Source organism: Carica papaya, chromosome 2, assembly GCF_054855325.1.
Source record: "Carica papaya isolate Zhongbai chromosome 2, ASM5485532v1, whole genome shotgun sequence".
Lineage (NCBI taxonomy): Eukaryota > Viridiplantae > Streptophyta > Magnoliopsida > Brassicales > Caricaceae > Carica > Carica papaya.
In genome coordinates this window covers 31,140,496-31,162,414 of record NC_142310.1, presented here as the reverse complement: position 1 = coordinate 31,162,414, position 21,919 = coordinate 31,140,496, and the positions used below count along the sequence as shown (strand labels likewise).

Sequence of the window (21,919 nt, the reverse complement as noted above, 5' to 3'; positions counted from 1 at the left end):
TGCATGAAGCTCAAATTATAATTTGCAAACTTGACTCATTATCACATTAACCCACTCTGAATGTACAAGTGTTTTTCTCCATATTTTCTATCTCTTGCCTTCTGAGAGCCCATAAAGTATCACCCATTGGAAACCATGAATGCAGCCATAGTCGTTTACTAGTTTATGATTTTAATTAATATTCTCAATTTTTATTATATAAAATGAGATTCTTAGGTCTTAACATATATAAATATTACATGCATAGTTATATCCGATAAAAATGAAGTGATATAATTATTTTCAGTATGTCATGATAAATAATATTTAATTAGTAGTTGATAGTTCGTGATGATATAAAATTTATTTTTAATTTATTGTGTCTACTTAATTCTTATCTTTTATTTTTTTTCAGTTATTAGATTTAATTTTTCATAATAATAATAATAATATTTTTGAATAAATATTCGTACACTAAATAATTAAAAATATGTGAAAATTAGAAGAATTTCATTCTATGGAAAAATTGATTTTTAGGGTTAATTATTAAAAATGTTAAATTATATATACGTTTTGTATCAAATTGTATTATATATATAATCGATTATATACTAAACAAACATTGAAAGAGAAAATGAAAATAACTATAATACAAGAAACGATTTGCGAAGAGATCAGAATCGATTCAAAAGGAGATTAAATTGAATACCAAAAATTGTAAAACAAAAATCAACGTTGGCATGCAAATCAATTGTAGATTTACTACTTCTTTCTATGGATTTGCACGGGAAACTTTAATTCCACGAACTTCTTCTACCCTAATTCTCCCATTTTTTCGGTCTGCTATTTGATTTTACAAAGACTCAAAAAGATTAACATAATAGATCGATGAACACTATTGCTTAATTTAATCAAGCAAATCATTCAATCTTCCTCTATGTACAATAAAAAAAAACCTAATAAATTAAACTATAGTTATATACTATGTATATATGTATGTGAGTTATCGGTAGCTTCGAACTGAGATTTGAGCTGGTACATTAACATTAACAATGTTGTGTTGATCACCATCTTGCTTTCTAGTAAGCCTTTCAACTAGCACGTCCAATGCTTCCTTCATCCACCAATGCCTACAAGCTTCTCTAGCTTCCTCCACAGTCATCTGTACGGGCATGCATAAATAATTATTAATTTAATTTAATATAATTAAGAAATATTAAACGTAATTATGATTTTTAATTAATGAATTAATTACCCATATTCTTTGGCGCACGTGTTTCTCAGGCCACAGATCAAGTTGTTCCTTGACAAGCAAAGGGAACATATAACCTTCATAGAATGTGCCATGGCTTTTGCTCAGAAAGTTCCATTTTCCCAACTCGCACTGTCAATTTATATATATATATATACGCGTATGGAATAGAATATTAATTTTATTGTATTTACGAATTTAGTTAATTAATTAATTACGAGATAATTGATGAAGAAAATTATTTATACCTCAACATTTCCAAGAACGCCAGCTTCCTCCAGTGACTCCCTGGAAGCTGCTTCCTCGACGGATTCATCCAGTTCCCAACCACCCTGATATCATCACACAGCCTTCGTCAATGCATGCGTATATATATATATATATATATATGTATGTACCCACATATATTATATATATTTTTGTATATAACCAAGTCAGCAGAAGAAATATTCATTCTCAGTTAATTAACTTTATGATAAAAAAAAATTTTTTAAAAAAAAAAACAAACAAAAAAGAAAACAAAAGGAAGAAAAAGGAGGAGGAGGAGGAGGAGGAGGAGGAGGATACCTTGGGGAACATCATTCCTTGACCTTTTTGTGAAGTGATTACAAGCACTTCCAATTCGTTGCCAATACTTCCATCACCACCCTTTTTGTATCTATACGGTATGCACCTATAATTTTCAAAATTAAACAAATTAATTATCTTTTGATGAACTTTGATTCTTGCATGTATCTAAACCTTAAAATCAACAAAAACCTTCATTTCATTTCTGTCCTTTGTTTTTTAAAAAATATTAAATATTAAAATCAAATCTAATTCATACCCGACAACTTGGCGACGACCCATGTTGTCATACCTCTGAAGCTGCCTTCCAGAGCGAGAAACCAAGCAAACCATTGATTTACAGGGAGCGAAATCGAAAGAGAAATAATTGAAGGAAGAAGATTGAAGAAAATAAAGACGAAAGATGCAGTGTTCGGATGAGTTCTATATATGTGTGTGTGTGTGTGTGTGTGTGTGTATATATATATATAAGAGGGAGATAAAAATAGTGTGTCTTCGAGATGATATCCAAATCTGGATGAAACCCAGTTCAGAATCAGTAATCTGGTTTCTTATTATCGTTAAACTTGATTGATCCAATGATAAATTTACAAATCTTAATGGGACGCCTTACAATAAAAACCAGATGAGTTGGCTGTTTAAATGGCAAGTGCCGATGGAGCACAATGCTAAAACCTATTTATAGAAAGAGGCCAACCAACAAACAACGTGTGTATGTGTATGTATTCGCTTCGTTAATTATATAATATATATATATACACACACACACACAAAAAAAAGCTTGCTTCTTTATCGCGTAAATTAATATGATATGTTAGGTAAATAAATATAAAAAGACTATTTTAAAAGTACGTTTTTAAATTAATGATTTTGTCTGGTTTCCTTTCAACTTCCTCTGTCGTTTCCAAATAATTTTCCATCATAGATTTTACTAATTATATGATTACATGATTAACTACTAATCACTATATATAATTAAATTAAATAATTAATTATAAAGATTATATTGGAGAAACTATCTTCTGAAATTCCAGAAAAATTAAATCACCGGATTCTATGATTAGATGATAAATTAAATGATTGATTAATTAATTAATGAATCATTTTTTAGTTTCTGGAAGCAATTATTTGGTGTTCATACTAATTATGAGATTTGAGAAGAAAAAAAAAATTAATATTATAGTAGTCTTAGTACTAATACCGCTACCATATTAATACATGATTACATGATTGAAGTCCCTAACTATTGCTTTTTTGAATGCAAAGTGTAATTTTGTTATTATGTTTAAAATTAACTAAAATCTATTTTGTAAAATTGCAAGGAATAGCAAATGGGTGGAGGTTGATTAGAGACAATAAATCCGATAATAAATGTACAAGTAATTATTAGTCTTTTTTAAAAAAAATAAATTGGATTTATTTGCTAACATAAAAGTGTTATTTATTTTTTTCTAATTGAGGAGATATGTTAAAAATAAGTATAAAAAATGCTAAAATAATGATTTGGTCTCAGCATTATTTATTATAGTTTAAATTAGTATTTACTTTAATTTTTATTAAATTAATCTTTATACTTTTAAAAAAAATTTGATTTAATCTCTCTATGTTAACCAAGATCATATAATTCGCCGTGAGACGATCAAATCTAATGAAAAAAAAAATTATCTAATTCAGTATCAGATAACACAGATTGAGATGTCGCATCCTCACAACTAGCATTAATTACAAGCGTCGGCAAAGCAATAGACTTTAAGTTCAAGTGAGCTGAACATATTATTGGAGTCATGGTAAATAATGATGGTATTAAAAGAGCTCTAATAAATTAGTGAGCCAAACTCTGCGAGTGGAGTCGTTGTAAAGGGAGAGTTAATAGAGAGAAAGGAGAAGAGATGATGAGCCGCCAAGAATGGGAATGTGGTGATGACGATCATAGGTGGAAAGGTCATCTTGATCTTAATCTTGCTTCGGTAAGAAGAAAACTTCAAGTTTGAAGATTTTGGGACAGTTCAAAATTTTATTTATAGACCAATTTAATTGGTTCAAATTTAATTTTTTAATACCATACTATGTCATATATTATACAACTTACACACATACTTATTAAAATATACTATATACTAATAAATTTGATATGTAACACGTAAATTAATAATATTAATTTTTATAAACATAAGAGATTACATCAATTTTTTTAAAAAAAGGAAATACAAGAATTAAGTTGATTAAAAATTAAAACAGTAACCAATTTAAAAAGAATAAATAGTATATCAATTAAATTCGTATTTAGCCTATAACCAACAATTTAAAATAAAAATAAAAATATTTATTTTAGCTCTTATTTATTAAGAGCATATCATATATTATGTTGTACTAAAAAAATAAAATAATAATAAGTTCATTAATATATTTCTAATTAAGCATAAATTATTTATTAATTTGTTGGGTTTATTGAAAAAAAATTCTCTCTTAATTAGTAAGTCTACATCTGATGCAAAAAGTAGTTGACTTTCAAGAACATGCTCACGTGCAAGGAGGATGGCACCATTTGCTTTTGTTGGGAGAGGAATGGGGTAATATAAAATATTTCAATAAGTTAATGATTTTTTGTTGTTTAAATTTCTTTTTTTAATCACAAAATGTACATTTAAACTCTTGTATTGATACAAATCATGCCTTTTATTTACCGGGTATGAACTTTGAAAAGTATACCATTTCTATAAATATTATAATTAATGATGTAATATTTTGTTTAACTAAGTTTATTATATTGAAAAAATTAATAATCTTAATAACATATTTTTATGTTATTATAAAAGCATTAAACAGAATCGAATTTGTTTTCTTCCACCATGTTTCTTCCAATATGAAAACTCTGATATAAAAAGATATATCCAATTGGATAAAAAAATAATAATAATAATAATTTCAGATTTGGAAAAAAAATGAACGTTAAGAACAAAAGTTGTCGCCTTCAAAGGAAGACTAGTTTATCGTGTTGTTTTGAAATGGTCGGACTCACATGGAGTGGAAAAAACTTGCATGCCCCGCCCACTCCTTGAGAATTTATTCCTTCTATATTTTGTCACCTTATGTCTCAACACAAGTGTTTATATATATATATATATATAAACACTATCTTTTACACGTTTTGCTTATACATATATATTATATATGTATATTGAAGCATGCACTGTGTAGCGAGACAATTTAATTGGTGGAAACTACTAGATCATGGAGCAGTTGGATTTTCTAATTAAACTAAATTCCTTAGATAGCTAACCCATGTGATTTGTCTTCTTTCCTTTTTTTTTTTTTTTTTTTTCTTCTTGTAATATATTTAAATTTACTCCTTCTAATCAACTATTGTTTTGTCTTCTTGTTTAACAATTTAATTAGTTATAGATTACAAATTAAATATTAAGTTGGATTAAGCTAATAATAAGTACTTATTATAATTAAGTAATGTGCTCATTAACCAATCATTTTTTGTCTTAATGGTTGGTACGTAAATTTAAGCTAAACTATGTTTCTATATGTGTTGTTTAATTAATTAATGTACATGTTAATTAATTAATATATATATATATGTGTGTGTGTAATTTAATTGAAAAGAATTATTTATCCATGGAAGATTCTATGGTAGAGCCTTTGGTCTCCTCTTGCAATGTGGCTCACATGCCCTTGGATTGTGATAAGCTAGAGGTATTAATTATTTCGTGTATTATTGGAATAAAAAATTAAATTGACCAACAAAATTTCATGAAGCCATTTATGGAGTGTACAATAATAATTAAAAAATAAAGCATATTACATCGACATGTAAATTTTGTGTGAATTAAATTTTCCAAAGTAGGGAAACTAAAAACTAAATTGATTAGGGTTTCAATATATAATATACAAATATTGACAATATCTACCTAGCAAGTTTCAAGAAATTTTCTTAATAGTTAAATTAAAATATTGTTTTTTACCATATGTAATCATGCACAAATCTCGATACCGTAAATATTTTTCATAAGTTTTCAATGAGAAAAGATATAAAAATATTAATTATATACTTACTAATTTTACTATTTGTATTAAGAAAAAGAATATGCGTGAAATTTTTTCTAGTTGATTTTCTTTGTTGATGTCATATACAACAATCTCCACGACACCTATAATAACTCTTATACTTTGCATCTATTTTTTGAATTAAAAAAAAAAGAATAATGCCATTAACGAAAAATGAAAATACGACATTAACATTGTCAATGATCAAATTGAGAGTTTTAGTAGATATATTGCATTTCTCTATCAATAAGTTGAGCCAACTTCTCCATACACAAGATAAGAGAAAAGGGATGATATAAGATCAACGTATCACACACCATTTGCTTGACTAAATTCATTATCTTGCTCCTCATTTTATATAACCTTCGATTGAACAATGATGACACAAAACACAATAAGAATATGAAGTCATTTTTTTATTTTTTCTTCACCTTCCATAATTAATAAAGATATAAAATTTTAAGATTCTGTTTAAAAAATATACTAAAAGAGAGACAGACAAGTGTTGAGGCCAATGAACAAAGGATGTAAGGCTACATAGAGCACGGTAAACTTTCACGAAGAAGAAAAAGAGAAAAGCTCTATGCACAAACATAAAAGAAAGTAATAGAGTGTAGCAAAAGCGAAAGATATGAAAACAGATAAGCAAGTATGACAAATCTTATTTTAAGAATAAAAGTAATACAATATAAATTATATCTTTTGTTATACAAGTATATCCATATATAAGTCTTGTTGAAGATCATAGAGATAGTATCACGATGTGTTATCTGGATTAGTGTCACTCCAGTATACAAGTACTTATTTTAAGTGAACCATCATTTGGTCTTAAAATGATTAATGAGACGAAAATGTTCTTAGTTATCAATATAAGAAAAATTACTAATAGATTTTTTTTATAAAATTTAGATTTATCTTGAATTAAGAAACATGAAAACATGCATAGATAAAAGAATCAAATGGTAGAACTAGTTTATTAAGTGACTTATTCTACTTTAGCATGAATTTTGTAAAGTCCATAATATCCAAGGGAGAGCTTTTTATTCAATTTAAACTATATTGATTGTTGTGTATATATAAGGGCGCAACTACACATAAAATGTGTAACGGCCCCGTAAATATTAAAATGAAATGAGTATTTAAATATATCAAATGCGGAAGCGAGATCAAAATTTCAGTTAACATCCCTTACACGAAAAACCAAAAAACGTACTTAAAATATAAAAGGTTAAACTAACTAAGAAAGAAAACTCGAAAATAAACTATGCGTATGACTACAGAGTCTCTAGGCATCCCCTTCGTCGTCCTCCTGCGGAACGGGCTCGGGAACCATGTCTTCCTGATCTGAAATGGTTAATTAAGGAGTGAGCTACACTAGCCCAGTAAGAACATCACGATATCTCACCGTCACGGAGGTAAAGGTGGGTAGAAAAACACAAAAAGACCAATGGAGCATAATTTACAATAAACTCGTTTATTAACATGAAAACCTTTACCATCCACTTACCTCGGTGGAATTTATGAAAACAATATGAGAAAAAATATAACATCATCATAATCATTGAATAATCTAAGCTGTAAAACATAACACTTATCACGCCTCTTGTAATTCAATCATTGTACAACATATCTTTTTTTCTCATTTACCAGCCTACTAGTATCCGTGGGGGTCCATAGGGGTTCCGCTACCCGTTAACCTTTAACATTCATAATCAGTTTCCAGGGCCGTCCCCATACCCCGTCCGGTATGGGCGCCAAAACCATGAACCTCGATACCCCGTCCGGTATGAGGGTGAAACGGGCCGTCCCCATACCCCGTCCGGTATGGGCGCCAAAACCATAAACCTCAATACCCCGTCCGGTATGAGGGTGAAACGGGCCGTCCCCATACCCCGTCCGGTATGGGCGCCAAAACCATAAGATCTCCATACCCCGTCCGGCATGTGAGACCACAATCCCGGTAGGGTTCCCTACGGACCCGGTCCGTCCACCATCTCCCAGGATATCTAGTCAGGCTGACCCCCATAATACAATTATCAGTCTATACAATCTTTCATTTTCCTTTTCCTCAATCAACATCATCAATTCACATTTAAACAAGCAAATCGTAATTCATACCAACAGACAACATACAATATCAGTTTTTCAGTCATTCAACCCATAATTAATAAAAACGTAGTACATGCACACAAATCTGTAAAATGAACACATCAAACCTCATTTTGCATTTAAAGCTGTAAACAGGCCAAATAACAGTAAATCATCAATCACACTAGACTCGGGCTCCATTAGCAACCTTAAGCAATTTCACACATGCGTTAATTCAAGAAATACCGTTTTATCATTTTGAACTTTAATACCGTGATAGGAAATAGGGTGAGGGGTCCTTACTTGTTTTCGAGATCCGAATACGATTCACAGTGCGCCTGCAGGCCTTCCCTAATTTTCCCTGAATTTTTCCCGGGGAACTGAAACACACTAACAGTACCTGCACGTGTTCCAAAAAAAATCCAAATTAGGCCCAGGGCCCCTTTCGGACCAAATCGCAACTCCGGCACGGCGGCTCCGCCGTGCTCCGGCGACGGCGCCGCCGCTGGCGGCGGCGAGTCGCCTCGGGTTGACTGTTTTCGGCCGTTTTCGGCCGAATTCGGCCACACTCGCATTGGTCCTTGTCAGAAAACAGCCCTAGGGCCCTCGGGGGGCCAAAAAATCACGGAAAAACGGAGCTTACCGGCGGCGGCGCTCTCGGGTGCAGCGGCTCTCCGGCGAAGTTCGTGTTTTGGTGATTCGGCTCCGGTCAACCTCGATCGGCGGTCGGAAATTTCCCCGGTGCGGCGGCGAGTGGCGGCGGGTGGCGGCGGTCGGCCTCTGGTTCGTCTTCTCCGGCGAGTGGCTGGCGGCTAGGGTTTGTGGTCTGGTGTGGGGGTTCTATTTATAACCCCTTGCCTTTTGATCACAGCCGTTCATTTTGTTTTAATCTGGGCCGTTCGTTTTTGATTGAATCTGGGCCGTCCGTGCGATTGAATCTGGGCCGTCCGATCGCGTGATTGATCTGGGCCGTCGGATCGCACCCACGCGGATCGCCAACGTGGCTCCTTTTGGAGTGACGCGGTCTTGCCACGTGGCAGGCCCTGGTTGGCCGGGACTGCTGACTGGGCCTGCTGACGTGGCTGCTGACGTGGCCGCCCTCTTTTTTTTTTTTTTTTTTTTCTTTTTTTTTTTTTTCTCCTCCTTTCCGGGTGCTACAACTCTCCCCCCCATAAAGAAATTTGGTCCCCAAATTTGCCTCATTACTCTTGATCAAACAGATGAGGATATTGGGCCCTAAATTCTGATTCCAGCTCCCAAGTCGCCTCCCTAGGCGTGTGGTTCTGCCACAAGACTTTTACAAATGATATTTCCCGGTTACGGAGTATTCTGCTTTCTCGGTCTGTGATACTGACCGGTACTTCTTCATAAGACAAGTCCTCTCGGAGTGAAAGCGGTTCATGAGCCACGACATGAGAAGGGTCCGGATTGTACTTGCGCAGCATAGATACATGAAACACATTGTGAACCCGGGAGAGCTCAGGGGGCAGTGCAAGTCTGTAGGCAGTGGTACCAATCTTGTCTAAGATTTCAAAGGGTCCAATGTATCTGGGGTTTAATTTTCTCCTTCTGCCGAACCTACTAATTCCCTTGAAGGGGGTGACTTTAAGAAACACCCGGTCACCTTTCTCAAAGGCCAGGTCTCTCCTCCGGGTATCAGCATAACTCTTTTGCCTACTCTGAGCCGTCTGGATGTTCTTCTTGATCTTAACTATCTTGGACGTGGTTTCTTCCACCAAATCCGGGCCAAACAATCTTCTATCGCCCACTTCCTCCCAACAAATCGGTGACCTGCACGGACGACCGTATAGCGCCTCGTATGGGGCCATGCCGATGCTTGCTTGGTAACTGTTGTTGTAGGCAAACTCTATCAGGGGTAGGTGGTCGTCCCAATGGCCTCCGGAGTCAAGGACACAAGCTCGGAGCATATCCTCCAGCGTACGGATTGTCCTCTCTGATTGTCCATCGGTTTGGGGGTGGAAGGCAGTACTGAGGGACAGCTTTGTTCCCATAGCTTGCTGGAAACTATTCCAAAACCGAGAAGTGAATCTGGGATCCCTGTCGGATACCACTGTTACTGGGACCCCATGCAGTCTGACTATTTCCCGGACATACATTCTTGCCAACTTGTCCAACGAATCAGTCATCCTGATGGCCAGGAAGTGGGAAGACTTAGTGAGTCGGTCAACAATTACCCATATGGCATCGTGTCCCGATCGTGCCTTGGGTAGTCCCGATACGAAGTCCATGGTGATGTGTTCCCACTTCCATTCTGGAATCGGTAAAGGCTGAAGCAACCCCCCTGGGCGTTGATGTTCTGCTTTGACCTGCTGACATACCAAGCACTTAGATACAAAGTCGGCTATATCTCTCTTCATCCCATTCCACCAGAATCGGGGTCGCATAGTTTGGTACATTTTTGTACTTCCTGGATGCATGGCGAACCTTGAACTATGGGACTCTGTCATGATGTCTCTTTTTAATTCATTGTCGTCTGGGACACACATTCTGTCCTTGAAACGAATTAATCCGTCGGCAGAGATCTGAAATTCTGAGTTCACTCCCTGTTCTGCATCCTTCTTGCGGTTTACTAGGGCGGGGTCGATTGACTGGGCTTCCTTTATTCTTTGGATTAACTCGGGTTGGACTGCTAGGTGGCTCAAACATGTGGCCCTTTTCAGATCTTGCAGTCGAACCTGCTGCGTAGCCCCAATGGACCTGCATTCCGAAACCATCAGATGGGCTAGGGTGCCTGCACTCTTCCTGCTGAGGGCATCGGCTACTACGTTGCCCTTACCTGGATGGTATAGGATGTCACAATCATAGTCCTTGAGGAGTTCCATCCACCTTCTCTGACGCATGTTGAGATCCTTCTGAGTGAAGATGTGCTTCAAGCTCTTATGATCGGTGTAGATCTGAAAGGTCTCTCCATACAAATAATGGCGCCAGATTTTCAAGGCGTGTATGATTGCGGCGAGCTCCAAGTCATGGGTAGGATAGTTCTTCTCATGATTCTTTAGCTGTCTAGACCCATATGCTATAACCTTTCCATGCTGCATCAGGACACAGCCCAGGCCCAGATAGGAGGCATCACTATAAACTGTATACCCTCCTGATCCGCTCGGTAGAGCCAGCACGGGTGCAGTAGTCAGTCGCTTCTTCAATTCTGAAAAACTCCTTTCGCAGTTCTCATTCCAATCAAACTTTGCATTCTTCTTTGTGAGTCGGGTTAGAGGGGCCGCTAGACTGGAGAACCCTTCGACAAACCGGCGGTAATAACCCGCCATCCCTAGGAAACTGCGAATTTCCTTAACTGTTGTCAGCCTTTTCCAACCAAGTACCGCTTCAACCTTTTCGGGGTTCACCGACACCCCTTCCTTCGATATAACATGTCCTAGGAAGGTGGTTTGCTCGAGCCAAAATCCACACTTGCTCAACTTTGCATACAACTTCTTTTCCCTGAGTACCTGGAGGACTTGGGCAAGATGATGAGCATGTTCTTCTCTACTTTTTGAGTAGATTAAGATATCATCGATGAACACGATGACAAATTTATCCAATAACTCTCTGAAGATTCTGTTCATTAGATCCATAAAGATGGCCGGGGCGTTGGTTAGCCCAAACGGCATAACCAGGAACTCATAGTGTCCGTACCTGGTTCGGAATGCCGTCTTGGGGATGTCTTCTGCTCTCACTTTTACCTGATGGTAACCTGATCGTAGATCTATTTTAGAAAAAACCTGTGCACCCTGCAACTGATCGAAAAGGTCATCAATCCGGGGGAGAGGGTACTTGTTTTTTTTTAATTGTTACCTTGTTTATCCTTCTATAATCAATACACGGCCTCAACGTTCCATCTCCTTTCCTTGCAAAAGTAACCCCGGCACCCCATGGGGAAATGCTGTGTCTAATGAAGCCACTGTTTTGTAGCTCAGTGATTTGTTTCCTTAGCTCTTCCATTTCGATGCGGCTCATTCGGTAAGGAGCTACCGAGATGGGTTGGGTTCCTGGCTGTAAGTTTATGGTGAACTCGACCTCTCTGTCCCCTGGTAGACCGGGCAGTTCATCCGGAAATATGTCTGGAAAGTCTCGGACTACTGGAATCTCTTGGATACAAACTTCCTTCTTGGGTTTACCATGTACCACGTCCGGGTCTGCATCGGCATCCTTCTGGGTAAGGTTGTAAACTCTGCCCTGGATTGGAGGCCTCCCTTGATTCTGGTTCCTAGGGCACTCCCTTGCATAGTGCTAGGCACTGCCGCATATGCGACAGGTGTTGTTGAGGCGGTAGCAGGGTCGGTCAAGGAGGGAGCGGGGTCTCGAGGTAGAGGGACTGGGGCCGGCTGAGGGTGAACTGGGGGACCCTGTGGTGGCGCCTGCTGATGGGGTGGGGGCACTGGAATGTGCTATGGCGGTACCTGTTGGTACTGTGGCTGTGGTACCGGGTCGTACCGCGGCTGTGGTGCCGGGTGGTACTGTGGAGGAACAGGCTCCTGCCGGGGTGGCTCGGGATCAGCCTGCTGTAACGGCGGCTCAACCTGCGCTAGCGGAGGAGGTTCAGGTAACTCCCTTCTCTCCTCTTGCCTTCGCTGGGCAGCTACGAGAGCTTCCACCATCTCATATAATCTGTCCAAACCCTCCCGAAGCGAATTATCTTGGGCCGCTCGGTTTAGTGGGGGCCTTCCTCTCCTCATTTTTGTGTACTTGTATTTACAAGGAATGGTTGAGTAACGACCAATCGGTGAGTATTTCTTTAAAGGACTATAGTGTAAGGGATGGGTCCGAGGAAATGCGGCTCTGATACCAACTGTAACGGCCCCGTAAATATTAAAATGAAATGAGTATTTAAATATATCAAATGCGGAAGCGAGATCAAAATTTCAGTTAACATCCCTTACACGAAAAACCAAAAAACGTACTTAAAATATAAAAGGTTAAACTAACTAAGAAAGAAAACTCGAAAATAAACTATGCGTATGACTACAGAGTCTCTAGGCATCCCCTTCGTCGTCCTCCTGCGGAACGGGCTCGGGAACCATGTCTTCCTGATCTGAAATGGTTAATTAAGGAGTGAGCTACACTAGCCCAGTAAGAACATCACGATATCTCACCGTCACGGAGGTAAAGGTGGGTAGAAAAACACAAAAAGACCAATGGAGCATAATTTACAATAAACTCGTTTATTAACATGAAAACCTTTACCATCCACTTACCTCGGTGGAATTTATGAAAACAATATGAGAAAAACAATAACATCATCATAATCATTGAATAATCTAAGCTGTAAAACATAACACTTATCACGCCTCTTGTAATTCAATCATTGTACAACATATCTTTTTTTCTCATTTACCAGCCTACTAGTATCCGTGGGGGTCCATAGGGGTTCCGCTACCCGTTAACCTTTAACATTCATAATCAGTTTCCAGGGCCGTCCCCATACCCCGTCCGGTATGGGCGCCAAAACCATGAACCTCGATACCCCGTCCGGTATGAGGGTGAAACGGGCCGTCCCCATACCCCGTCCGGTATGGGCGCCAAAACCATAAACCTCAATACCCCGTCCGGTATGAGGGTGAAACGGGCCGTCCCCATACCCCGTCCGGTATGGGCGCCAAAACCATAAGATCTCCATACCCCGTCCGGCATGTGAGACCACAATCCCGGTAGGGTTCCCTACGGACCCGGTCCGTCCACCATCTCCCAGGATATCTAGTCAGGCTGACCCCCATAATACAATTATCAGTCTATACAATCTTTCATTTTCCTTTTCCTCAATCAACATCATCAATTCACATTTAAACAAGCAAATCGTAATTCATACCAACAGACAACATACAATATCAGTTTTTCAGTCATTCAACCCATAATTAATAAAAACGTAGTACATGCACACAAATCTGTAAAATGAACACATCAAACCTCATTTTGCATTTAAAGCTGTAAACAGGCCAAATAACAGTAAATCATCAATCACACTAGACTCGGGCTCCATTAGCAACCTTAAGCAATTTCACACATGCGTTAATTCAAGAAATACCGTTTTATCATTTTGAACTTTAATACCGTGATAGGAAATAGGGTGAGGGGTCCTTACTTGTTTTCGAGATCCGAATACGATTCACAGTGCGCCTGCAGGCCTTCCCTAATTTTCCCTGAATTTTTCCCGGGGAACTGAAACACACTAACAGTACCTGCACGTGTTCCAAAAAAAATCCAAATTAGGCCCAGGGCCCCTTTCGGACCAAATCGCAACTCCGGCACGGCGGCTCCGCCGTGCTCCGGCGACGGCGCCGCCGCTGGCGGCGGCGAGTCGCCTCGGGTTGACTGTTTTCGGCCGTTTTCGGCCGAATTCGGCCACACTCGCATTGGTCCTTGTCAGAAAACAGCCCTAGGGCCCTCGGGGGGCCAAAAAATCACGGAAAAACGGAGCTTACCGGCGGCGGCGCTCTCGGGTGCAGCGGCTCTCCGGCGAGGTTCGTGTTTTGGTGATTCGGCTCCGGTCAACCTCGATCGGCGGTCGGAAATTTCCCCGGTGCGGCGGCGAGTGGCGGCGGGTGGCGGCGGTCGGCCTCTGGTTCGTCTTCTCCGGCGAGTGGCTGGCGGCTAGGGTTTGTGGTCTGGTGTGGGGGTTCTATTTATAACCCCTTGCCTTTTGATCACAGCCGTTCATTTTGTTTTAATCTGGGCCGTTCGTTTTTGATTGAATCTGGGCCGTCCGTGCGATTGAATCTGGGCCGTCCGATCGCGTGATTGATCTGGGCCGTCGGATCGCACCCACGCGGATCGCCAACGTGGCTCCTTTTGGAGTGACGCGGTCTTGCCACGTGGCAGGCCCTGGTTGGCCGGGACTGCTGACTGGGCCTGCTGACGTGGCTGCTGACGTGGCCGCCCTCTTTTTTTTTTTTTTTTTTTTTTTTTTTCTTTTTTTTTTTTTTCTCCTCCTTTCCGGGTGCTACAAAATGTAATCACCAAGAATGTACTAGCAATTAGTACCATAACAATCAACTTGTTATTCCATTTTCTTTTATGTTTTCTATAAATTTTATTTTAGCAAAGAATTGGCAAGTTTCCAACCAATGAAAAATCTATTTATTACTTTAATGGATATATTATATGAAAAAATAGAATGAATGTAACAGTCGTATTTAACTAAAATCTTAAATTGATTGGATTGACTTACGTGTAAACAACGATGTGTTATAATACAACTTTACCAAAAAAGAATCAATTATGTCAATTAGGTATTTCACTAGTCATACATCTCCTACTCTTTTCCATACGTGAATAAATAGTGTTTTGAATTTTATAAATTATAAAAGTATTCTTGAAAGTTACCAAGTAATTTCTCAACAACCAATTACAATAAACAAGTTCATAATTGGTTAGTCAAAAGGCACTGAGAACCTTTAACACTTTCCCCTCACAAATTCCAATCCAGCTAGCAACTAATTTCTTCTGATAAGGATTGGAAATAATTCCTTGTTTGGATAAGATTTTAGTTGCTGGAATCTATATATATATATATATGTTATTGAAATCCTAAATTCAACTTATCCATATAAATAAAATTAAAAATAATATTAATCATTTTTCTAAAAATAAAATAATCACACACAAACACAGCCTTATATATGTATATATACACATGGGGAATTGCAATATTATTTATTTCAATTCATAATTAATATTGCTAAAAAAAATAAAAAATGTTGCTTAACTTATCAAGTAAAGTAAAGTTACAATGCATTTTCTTAATAAATTAACGTTCTTAAATTAATTATCATAATAACTACCTTTGATTTACATAAGATAATGTATACATATATATATATATATCATTGCGTTATAGAGGTCGTAAATAATAATAATATAAATAAATAAATAAATAAAAGAAAAGTGTCAGCATGGTTAAATATATAAATTTGATTTTGTACCCACTGATTCACTTAACTCTCTCTAACTAAAAGTGGTAGCTGACACAATTTCTAGAAGACATTAAATTTTTGCCGTGTGAAAATGAAAAACAATTTTCTGTGGAATTTTTTTAAAAAAAGTATAAAAAATTAATTTATTATTTGAAATTTTGAAGGAGAAAATTAAAAACTAAAAGACAAAGAATAATATTTTTGAAAGCAAACATTAAATGATTTTTTTATCCGACTACAACTTTGCAATAAGCAAAAGTAAATCAATTCTATTGTATTTATATATATATATACACACACATACATACAAATTGTAACACCCACCAAAAACTTCTTTTTCATTTTTTATTAATAAATATAATTATTTATTTACTTAATTTATTTTATTATATTATATTTTATTTTATTTTAATAAAAAAATAGAGTAAAATTTATTAAAGATTAAATTAAAAATAATTTTGAAAAAAATAGGTGAAAAATTGGATCCGGTAACTATTTTTAAAAGAAAAATCAGAAATCGGGGGAATCAAAATACAAATTTAAAAAATTTGCCACGTAAACCGTTCGGTCAGCAGCCCCGACCAACCAAGATGCGTTAAGTAGCAGAGGTGCTGATGCGGTAGGCCACGCGGGGGGAGCCACATGGGCGATTCGCGTGTGCGCGATCGAACGGCTGAGGTCTGTTCCCGCGCGCACGGACGACCCATGGTGAATCGTGATCGACGGTTTAGATTGGATCGCGATGAACGGTCCAGATTCACTCCCTATTTAATTGCGATCGGATGGTCCAGATCAAACGCGATGGACATCCCATATGAAAAGCAGATAGATATAAATAACTTCATCCGCACACAAACTTTAACCCTAGCCGCCAGTACCCCTCACTAGAGAAGACAACTGTAACACCCACTTAAATTTTTTTTTATTTTTTTATTATTTTTATTTTTATTAATAAATGTAACTTTTTTATTATTTAATTTATTTTATTATATTTTGTTTTATTTTAATTTAATGAAAAAAATTGAGTAAATCGATAAAAAATTAAATTGAAAATAATTTTGGGAAAAAGTGGTGAAAATTTGGGTTCTGATGGTTTTTTTGAAAGAAAAATCAGAACCGGGGGTCAAAACGCAATTTAGAAAAATTGTGCCACGTCAGATGCCCGGTCAGCAGCCCTGATCAACCAAGACGCGCCAAGTAGCAGAGGCGCTGATGCGGGAGGCCACGCGAGGGGAGCTACGTGGGCGATCTGCGTGCGCGCAATCGAACAGTTGAGGTTCGTTCCTGCGCGCATGGACGGCCCAGAGTGAATCGCGCACAGACATCCCAGATTGGATCACGATGAACGGTTCAGATTCACTCCCTATTTAATCACGATCGGACGGTTTAGATTAAAAGCGATAGACGACCCAAATCAAAAGCAGATGGGTATAAATAACTCCATCCGCATCCAAACCCTAACCCTAGCCGCCAGAACCCCTCATTGGAGAAGACAACCCAGCCACCAGGGAACCGACCACCGCCGCACCGGAACCATTTCCGACTGCCAAAAAAGGTAAAAATAATTTTTTTTGCATGAAATTCAATTTTAAACCCATCCATGGCCAAATCAGAGTGAAAGAACAAGTTAATTGGCCAAAAAATACCGCCGAAGCCCGACGGCGCTGCCGCGGAAAATTTTACAAACTGCCTCCGCTGAAACCCTTCCCAATTCCCGTTTTGTGTAATTTTTTTCACAATTGTGACCACCGTTTTCCTCTCTATAGGTTCACCGAAACGAAACACCTAACTGCAACGTGAGCCGGAGAAGCCGTTGTACCGGAGAGCCCCATCGCTGGTGAGTTTCATTTTTTCGTATTTTTTCGGCCTACCGAGGCCTTTTAGTGTGTGTGCTCACAAGAATCGATGTAAAATCGACCGAATTCAGTCGAAAACGGCCAATCTGAGGTGGACCACCGTCGCAAGCAGCGGCACCATCGCCATACCGGTTTTCTAAAATTGGCCGAGTAGGCCATGTGACTGATTTTTTGGTTTATTTGGGACACTTGTAGGTACCATAAGCGTATTTCAGTTCCTATAAAAAAATTCAGAGATCACAGGGACCACCCATAGGCATAGTAAATCATTTAGTTTTTTGGCGTCAAATCAAGTAAGGATCCCTCACCCTATTTTTTATCATAAAATTGAAGTTTAGGTAAATAAGAATACGATATTTTCTACAAATTAAATAAATGTGCATAATTAATTACAAATTACTAATGGTGGCCGAACCGGAGATTGTTCTCTGTTGATTTATTTTACAGTCTAAAAACATGATGGTATCTCGTTTATCTATTTTATGGTTTAAATGCATGTATTACTATATTACTATTTATTTATGTGATCATATTTGATTTATAATGGAGACTAAGGAAAAATAAGAAAGATGTGTGATCAAGTAAACAGATAGAATGATAATCTTACTAAATATACTGGGAGATGGTAGACGGACCGGGTACATAGGGAACCCTACTATGAACGTTGTCTCATACCAGACATGGTATGGAGACTTGAAAATTTGGCACTCATACCGAACAGGGTATGGGACAGCCCGCTTCACCCTCATACCAGATGGGGTATTGAGGTTTAATATCTTTGACGCTCATACCGGACAGGGTATGGGGACGGTTCTGTAATTGAGATTGTTAAGGGAAATGGTTCACGTGTAGCAGGGACACCCATATGAACCCCATGGATAATGTAGGCTAATAAAACGAGAAACGGTTATGATTTGATTTATTGTTAATGAATATGAATTTATGATATGTTCTATGTTGCTGATTGTGCATGAAGTTATGATCTGTATGGTATTATTGTCTTTATAGGTTGTTTTCATAAATTTCGCAATGGTAAGTGAATAGCAAATGAACGGTAAATGATTTTATGATTGATAAACGAATTTGCTAAATTTAGTGCTCCATTAGTAGTTTTGATTTTCTACTAACATTTATTTCTGTGCTGGTAATATAGTATGATATCCTTACTGGGCTAGTGTAGCTCATTCTTTATTTAACTATTTCAGATCAAGAGGACTTGGTTTTAGAGCCCGATTCTCAAGAAGATTGTGAGTAGATGCTAGATACTTTATATTTTTCGTTACTTTCTTATTTTTCATGTTTCTTTCAAAGAATTCATTCTGAAATGTTTATTTAGTACTTTTAAGTTTTTGTGTAAGGGATGTAAACCTTAGCCTTTTATTTCGCTTTCGCACTTAAATTATTATATGTTTCCTTTTAGATTTTCTGGGTCGTTACAGTTGGTATCAGAGCCGCGTTCCTTGGACACGTTCCTTGCAAAACGATACTTAGAGAAACACCAAACTAATAAATTATCACTCAACTATTCTTTGTGAAATGTAGGTACAAAGAGTTGAGGAGAGGAAGACCCCCACTAAACTGAGCAGCGCGGGATGGTTTGCTTAGAGAAGATGTTGACCGAATATATTGAGATGCTGGAGAGACTCATTGCTGCCTAGTAGGGCCGAGAGGAGATAAGAGAGCTACCTGGCCCTCCCTCGCTGCCACAGGTTAAGCCACCACTACAGCGAGAGGATCCCGAGCCACCCCGGTACGACCCTGCTCCTCCACAGTACAACCGACACCACTGCAGTATAATCCGGTGCCCCAGCCACAGTACCACCTAGCACCACCACGGTACAATCTGGTGCCCCCACCGTATTAGCAAGTACCACCACAGGGCCCCTCAGTCTATCCTTAGTCTGGCCCAGTCCTTTTTCCATGGGACCTAGTTCCTCCCACGATTGACCCAAACTACATAGTGAGGTATAAGAGACTAAACCCATCTAATTTTGCAGAGGGATCCTCTTTTGAAGATGCTGAGTACTGGTTGGCAGAGACAAAGAAGGCCTTCAAGACCCTAGGGGTGACTCTTGAGAAAAAGGTCACCATTGCTACCTACATGCTAGTGGGAGAAGCAGACTACTGGTGGGAACTCAAGCAGACCACCCTGCCTGCTCCAGTTACCTGAAAATAGTTCCTAGCAGCCTTTCATGCAGAGTACCTCCCAGAGCATCTCCGACATCTGAAGGAGATGGAGTTTGTCTAGTGGGTCCAAGGGAATATGACTATGTCAGAATATGCTCGTAAGTTCCTGGAGTTAGGTCGATACTCCCATGAGACGTTGTTGGATGAAGGCAGGAAGGTTAGGAGGTTCGAGTGGGGCCTCCACCCAGAGATCAGACAACATTTGTTTGTGCTGGAGCTCAGGACTTATTTAGTCGTTCTAGCTAAGGCACAGCTAGTGGAGAGGAGCTTCCACACCCTCCCTCAGGCAGCAGGGAACCTCAGACCCTCAGCTCCACCCTGCAGAGCAGCACCTACTGCGTCTGTTCAATAGCACAAGAGGCTCAAGCTGGTGATCCAGGCTCCCCTTCAGGCTTCAGTGGCAGGACGTGGTAAGATCTGTCAGCATTGTGACAGGGATCATAGGGACCGATCCTGCTACCGCCTCAATAACACCTGTTGCATATGTGGTAGTGCCCAACATTATGTGAAAGAGTGCCCAAAGAATCATAATCAGGGCAGACCTCCTATCTAGGGCAGAGCTTACAATCTCACCCAGTAGGATGCTAAAGCCAACACGGACGTGGTAGATGGTATGTACACTATCTGTAACTATCTTGCTCATATTTTGATTGACACTTATGCATCACATTCATTTGTTTCACTTGTTTTTGTATCAAAATTTAATGTATTACCTGATAAACTTGATTTTATGTTGTTTGTATCTATTGCTGGAAGTATGACACTATTGGGAGAAATTGTCTACAGGGCTTGTGTCGTAGAGATAGCATATAGAAAATTGAGTGTGGACCTAATAGAATTAGACACAGAGGATTTTGATGTAATTTTAGGAATGAATTGGCTAGCAGCGTATCACGCCACCGTAGATTGTTTTAGCAAAAAGATTGTATTCAATCCTCCTAATGAGGAGCCATTTATAAATTAATAAAATCATTTAATACTTATTCCTTGATGGAAAATTTTTTTACTCGTCGAGTACTTTAACCCTACTATTTTCTCTAACTAGGCAAACTCAAGAAAGAGAATTGTATTCAAGAGATTCTGATAGTCCAAGACTTTTCAGATTTGTTTCTGGATGAACTACTCGGACTGCCAGGGGACAGAAAAATCGAATTCACCATAGACCTACAGCTAGGCACCCAGCCTATTTCGGTTTTTCCTTACCACATGAGCCGCATTGAGATGGGGGAACTGAGGAAACAGATCATTGAATTACAGGATAATGATTTTATCAGACATAGTGTGTCCCCTTGAGATGCCGGAGTCACTTTTGCCAAAAAGGGATATGGAACGTTGATGTTATGTATTGATTACAGGGGTTTGAACAGAGTCACAATCAAGAACAAGTATCCCCTTACCAGGATTGATGACCTATTCGATCAGTTGCAGGGTACCCAGATCTTCTTCAAAATATACCTACGTGCAGATTATCATCAGGTGAAAATCAGGACAGAAGACATCCCTGAGAAAGCCTTTCGAACCCGATACAGACACTATGAGTTCCTAATCATGCCATTTGGGCTAACCAATGCTCCAGCCATTTTTATAGATATGATGAACAGGATTTTCAAACAATTCTTGGATCAATTTATTATCGTGTTCATCAACGATATCTTGGTTTATTCAAAAAATAGAGAGGAACATGCTCACTATCTAGTTCAGATTTTACAGGTTCTCAAAGAAAAGAAATTGTATGCAAAGTTGAATAAGTGTGGATTTTGACTTGAGCAGACCACCTTCTTAGGACATATCATATTAAAGGATTGAGTATTAGTGAATCCTGAAAAGGTTGAAGTAGTACTCGGCTGGAAGAAATTAACATCAGTTAAGAAGATCTATAGCTTTCTGGAAATAGCAAGCTATTACCGCAGGTTTGTTGAAGGGTTTTCAAGTCTAGTTGCTCCCCTGACCTGACTCAAAAAGAAGAATGTCAAGTTTAAGTTGAATGAGAACTGTGAAAGAAGTTTTTT

At 38.3% G+C, this 21,919-nt stretch overlaps 1 protein-coding gene and 1 long non-coding RNA gene across 2 annotated transcripts; both read right to left on the bottom strand.

The window, feature by feature from the left end:
* Positions 1-659: 659 nt before the first annotated feature.
* LOC110823665 (nudix hydrolase 18, mitochondrial-like) lies at positions 660-2,468 on the bottom strand. The gene is made up of 5 exons (XM_022054102.2): positions 2,058-2,468; positions 1,799-1,904; positions 1,480-1,563; positions 1,235-1,363; positions 660-1,141 (listed from the first exon to the last, which is right to left on the bottom strand). Exons 1-5 carry the CDS (start codon positions 2,129-2,131, stop codon positions 983-985), a joined length of 552 nt encoding a protein of 183 aa, XP_021909794.1. The 5' UTR covers positions 2,132-2,468; the 3' UTR covers positions 660-982.
* A 10,300-nt stretch (positions 2,469-12,768) lies between these two features.
* On the bottom strand, positions 12,769-14,874 carry LOC148268961 (uncharacterized). The gene is made up of 2 exons (XR_015817236.1): positions 14,377-14,874; positions 12,769-14,133 (listed from the first exon to the last, which is right to left on the bottom strand). It is a non-coding gene; the product is annotated as an uncharacterized LOC148268961 (long non-coding RNA).
* Between the last annotated feature and the right edge of the window lie 7,045 nt (positions 14,875-21,919).